The sequence below is a fragment of the Penaeus chinensis genome, chromosome 38, assembly GCF_019202785.1.
Source record: "Penaeus chinensis breed Huanghai No. 1 chromosome 38, ASM1920278v2, whole genome shotgun sequence".
Lineage (NCBI taxonomy): Eukaryota > Metazoa > Arthropoda > Malacostraca > Decapoda > Penaeidae > Penaeus > Penaeus chinensis.
In genome coordinates this window covers 23,394,127-23,399,126 of record NC_061856.1, presented here as the reverse complement: position 1 = coordinate 23,399,126, position 5,000 = coordinate 23,394,127, and the positions used below count along the sequence as shown (strand labels likewise).

Here is a 5,000-nt window from a genome sequence, read left to right as displayed (position 1 = left end):
TAAATAAAACTAAGAGTAAAGAAAGTGTCGTGAATTATAAACGTCAAACTTTGACATTTTGTAATGCAACAATCAGCAAATATTCAGGCTAAATTTCTTTGAATTCCTATATAATATCAATGCCAGGAATTTTGATTTATGCACAATTTCATGATTTGGGGTCACGTGTTTCTCGCGTGGCAAAAGGTTAAAGGGCATTAGACAAGTGTGTGAAAGTAAGAAGATGAGAAATGGAATCTCCTGAGGCTGTAATGGAGTATGGACAGCTCTTTCATTGAATGTTAAGAAGATGAAAATGTAAATATAATCGTATCGGGATTTCAAGAAATCTTTGGAATACACACAAAATAAATCGTACTTACTCAACCTAAAAAGACGAAGATGCAGTAAAGTTAGGTATAATGTCGTAAATTTGCCCAGTTATTTATTTATTTTCTTCATTCGCGCCGAAACGATTACCAGCAGAGTCAGTGGTAGCAACGCAGGGCTACAGAAGCCCTGGCGAAGAACTGTCTTCTCCAGCCTCCGAGCCCTCGAGAACTGGAGGCTAGATGTGGGTGGCTGGCAAGGGGATTCTTAGGCCTACAGACTGGAAATAACACGTCCTGTCTGTCGCAGCGGCCTGTAATTACCGGTCCGGGCTGTAATTAGACGCGACCCGGGTCTTCAACTCTTCTGGTGGCAGGGAGGCTTCCTTAATAATGACGGGGCGGTCGGAGGCAGCGTGATGTACGGGCCGACGCCATTAGCACTACGCGTTCTTAATCATCCGCTGCTGCATCTGCTCTGCGCGACTCTGCATACGGAAGGGGGGGGGGGGGCGTTAGAGGGAAAGAGTGAGGGGATGGAGGCTGGTTGATGATCGGGGGAGATGTGTGAAGGTGATGAAGTGAATTGAGTGTGATTATGTTACCGTTGATGTGGTTCTGGTGATATGAGAGGAGCTTTTTATTTTTTCATCTGTATATGGATTCATTATAGATGATGTGAACCAAGTTTGGATTTGTACGTGATCTGTTATTCAATTAGCTGATGTACTGTTCGTGCTATGGCAACAACAAAACTACAGCGACAATAGCCATAATGATAATAAACGTAAATGATAACAAGTAAACCTAACACTTTTCTCTTTGTTCCTTACAGAATGAGCTGCTGTGCCACAAGGTGCGACACAACAGGCGCAACCGGGTGGACCTCCGAAATGTGCTGGACGCCAGGCACCGCTGCAAGTACTCCCTCGCCGATATAAAAAACGAAACGATGACAGTCAAAGGGAGAAAATACCAGTGCATGTTGTACGAAGACCAGAGCATAGGCTTCACGTACATCTCAGCGGAGAAAGAGGATAAGTTCCTAGCGGTGAGAAACGGCAGAGTGCAGAAGGTCAGTAAGAAAATCAGGGATAAGCACAAGAAACTGCTCCGCATCCCTGCGACCAATGTGGAGAGAATCGTCAACAGCAGCAGAAACTGTGCTCGCTGAAGTTTGCGTAGTGTCCCTCGAGGTCAGCAAAGGAAGGATGCTTAGTGGCTGGAATTCAGGACGAGAGTTTCGTCAGAGCAAGTCTCCGCCCCCTACAAGTCAGCAGGTCGGCGAGAACACAAGAAATGACAGTGCAAATTGGCGAAACCTGTAAGGAAAACTCCAGCGCCTACGAGTGATACGATCCGCTCTGCTTTAACACAGTAGTAGGTTTAAAAAAGGTCTTGGTCATTACGAGAGCAACGCCACGCCCTGAGCGACGTCCGTGGGAAACTGATGTACTTAATTCAGAGGCGACGGCGAGGCGAAGGAAGGAGACCGCCCGCAAGGCCGCCCGTGTCTCGTCACAGCGGCAACCTCAGTAACAGATCTGAAGACGGCAAGATGGTGTATAAACACTGTATAAAAACCCCTATGCTAGTCCCCACACTCTAGGTTAACTATATAGTCTAGTAAAAATCTGTTGTAAATATCTTCTGATCAGATTATACTTTTTGTAACAAGTTATTTTCAAGATTGCATTATATTATGCATTTCACTAATGATTATTTTTAATGTAATCCTTTTTGATATCTTGCAAATGCAGAGCAATGCCAAAGTATTTAACAGTAACCATTCCATGTAAAGTGTCCCATAGCTGTAACCTATCTTTCTACAATTGTTAGTCAAGTACAGGATGTGATGTGATGTCAAGGATTCTTTTATTTTAGTTATTATTTTTTATTCTATAATTAGGGTAACATATCAGGAAGAAAAAAACAGGTACTCGTTTCCTCCTGAAACCAGATCATCTTTGGTTGACGTTCGAGGCCGCTTTCCTCCTGGTCGCTGTCCAAGGCAGGGAAGACGAAAGTGCTCGTCTCACCTTAATGGCTCCCTGACCGGTAATTAAATCGGGTAATTAGTGGTCCAGTGAGCCATGCGGACGGAGGGAAGGGAGGTGTTAAAGTGATGGGCTGGTGAGCAAGTTCGCCTCTGTTCCACTTTCTTCCTCCTATTTTCACCCTTTTTTACTCTGGCCGCCTGGAAACGGGAGAAAATCAACCCGAGAAACAACATGCTGAGCCAGAACAAACCATTTCTAATACCAATGAACTCCTCTATTTCTGTTTTCGTCATAAGGGGAATTGTAAACGCGCTTCTTTTACTCTAAGCATGTGACTGCGGCCACGAGTTTGTCTGTTATACAAGTGTATGATTTGCAAAAGTTGCGCGGCGATGAAAAGCAAGGACAACATGCATGCTGTAAAATGTAGAAAGTATAATGCCAGTATTCCAGTAACAAACTTACGGTATTGATAGCTATAAGTGTTTCCGAAAGGTGAAAATTTGAAAGATATCCAAATAAAATTCCTTGTGCCGACAACAATTACATTTATAAACATATTATTTTTCTTGATTGTGATCCGTTTATTTTATTCACTATGTTTTCACTACCTACTATTAAGATGGCCTCAGGTAAAGGAACTTCAAGGTGCGAGAGGAGAAAGGGGTAGATGTTGCCTTTATTAAATGATGATTTTTATTGAAAAAATATATAGAGAAAAATGTTGTGTTTGCCCGAACAGCAGTAATGTCTAACCTGATTCCTCGCACCTTTATGAACTTTGTAACAAGTCCCATCACGTGCTTCAGGCCTTTTCTTTGACAGCATTTTTATATAAGGTTGATAGGAAAGGAGAATATGTATGGGAAGCCTTGTACAGTGAATTGAGTAACATTGTGAATAGAAACGACGAAGACATTTGTCTCTATTTCATGTCTCTTCCTCGCGTGGTTACTCGGGAAAGATATCTTCCATATTTTTTCTAAGACGAATCTCATTATTATTACTATTTACAACTATTTTGCAAAGGAGTGTGACAAATGTAGATTCTATGGAAGGTTGTGTCCAACTGACTCTGTAGAAAATTGATGATTCTTTTTTCTCTTTTATGCACACTGTCATTCATCCAACTACTGGGTATTGTTCGCCGGTTTATTTCCAGATTTATTTTTTTAATCACTCGGATTCAGGAATCACACTAAAGGGATGGCGTGGGTTTGGAAGCCTCGGTAAAGAGATGTCGGAAGCGTGTCAAAGCCCAGTTATAATTAGATTTATCATCAGAGAACAGCCCATCCGCTAAAGCTACGGTGGTCATTTTCTTAGGAGGTGAAGCTCCTGTAATCATGGTAGGCCAGTTTCATAAAGTGGAGAGAGAGAAGGAGAGAGAGAGAGAGAGAGAGAGAGAGAGAGAGAGAGAGAGAGAGAGAGAGAGAGAGAGAGAGAGAGAGAGAGAGAGAGAGAGAGAGAGAGAAAGAAAGAGAGAGAGAGGGGGGGGAGATCTGAATGAATAAAGCGATATGTTAAAAGTGTCAGGAACACAGGATGCTTTTCTCCCGCGGCCAAAAGGAAGTGAAAGAAGGGAAAGGAAAAAAGGAGGGCGTGGGGGAGGGGGGTTAACGCCGACTTCTGTAGGCGAGAATGGGTAGGAAAAGAGTCCGCGTCCATTCATGTCTTCCACAGGAATCAATTATCGGGGAGAAATTGACGCCTTTTTAAAAGCCTGTGAATTGATGGATTCCAGTCGGTTTGTGGTTTCTGGCGACAATTCTTTCGGAAATTACATGTTTGGTCGCGCTGACCTGCCCTTCGGTCCTTTGGGTTTAAAAAGAACCTTCCAGCACACCTCCGCGAGAAATCGGCCTTTGGAGAGCATTCTGTTGGGCATTTCAGGCTAATAAAGGGATATAGATCCATCAATCTGATATACTAGTTCACTGTTAGGAAAGGGTGTAAGAGAATCATTTTCCGTTACTTTGTCAGGCATAGGGACACAGACGCATTTAGTTTAGGCTTTGACGCATAACATATCCACAACAGACCTATAACAATGGTTGTAATGCAAGATGTTTGCATATGTAAATGACCAGCTGTCGGTCAATTTGAAAATCTCTTGACGGACAATTGAATATTCATAATGCATGAATGTATGGATGGTTATAAATCACATATATCACATGTACATATATGTACATACGTATATATATATATATATATATATATATATATATATATGTTTGTGTGTGTGTGTGTGTATATAAATGTATATGTCTGTATGTATATGTATTTATATATATATATATATATATATATATATATATATGCATGTATGTATATGTATAATATACATATGCACACTGTGTATATACATGTATATATATATATATGTGTGTGTGTGTGTGTGTGTGTGTGTGTGTGTGTGTGTGTGTGTGTGTGTGTGTGTGTGTGTGTGTGTGTGTGTGTGTGTGTATGCGTATGTGTGTGTCTATATATATATGCATACATACATACATACATACATACATACATACATACATACATACATACATACATACATACATACATACATATACATACATACATATACATACATACATACATATGTGTGTGTATATATGTGTGTGTGTGTGTGTGTGTGTATGTATGTATGTATGTGTGTGTGTGTGTGTGTGTGCATGTGTGTGTGTATCTA

General features: G+C 41.2%; 1 protein-coding gene across 1 annotated transcript in view; it reads left to right on the top strand.

Annotated features, from left to right (window-relative positions):
- LOC125046159 overlaps positions 1 to 3,770 on the top strand; it is a 32,165-nt gene extending 28,395 nt beyond the window's left edge. The window contains exon 5 of the mRNA XM_047643841.1: positions 1,144 to 3,770. Within this exon, the coding sequence (XP_047499797.1) occupies positions 1,144 to 1,482 (339 nt within the window). The 3' untranslated portion in view covers positions 1,483 to 3,770. The remainder of the gene's footprint in view (positions 1 to 1,143) is intronic.
- Positions 3,771 to 5,000: the final 1,230 nt, after the last annotated feature.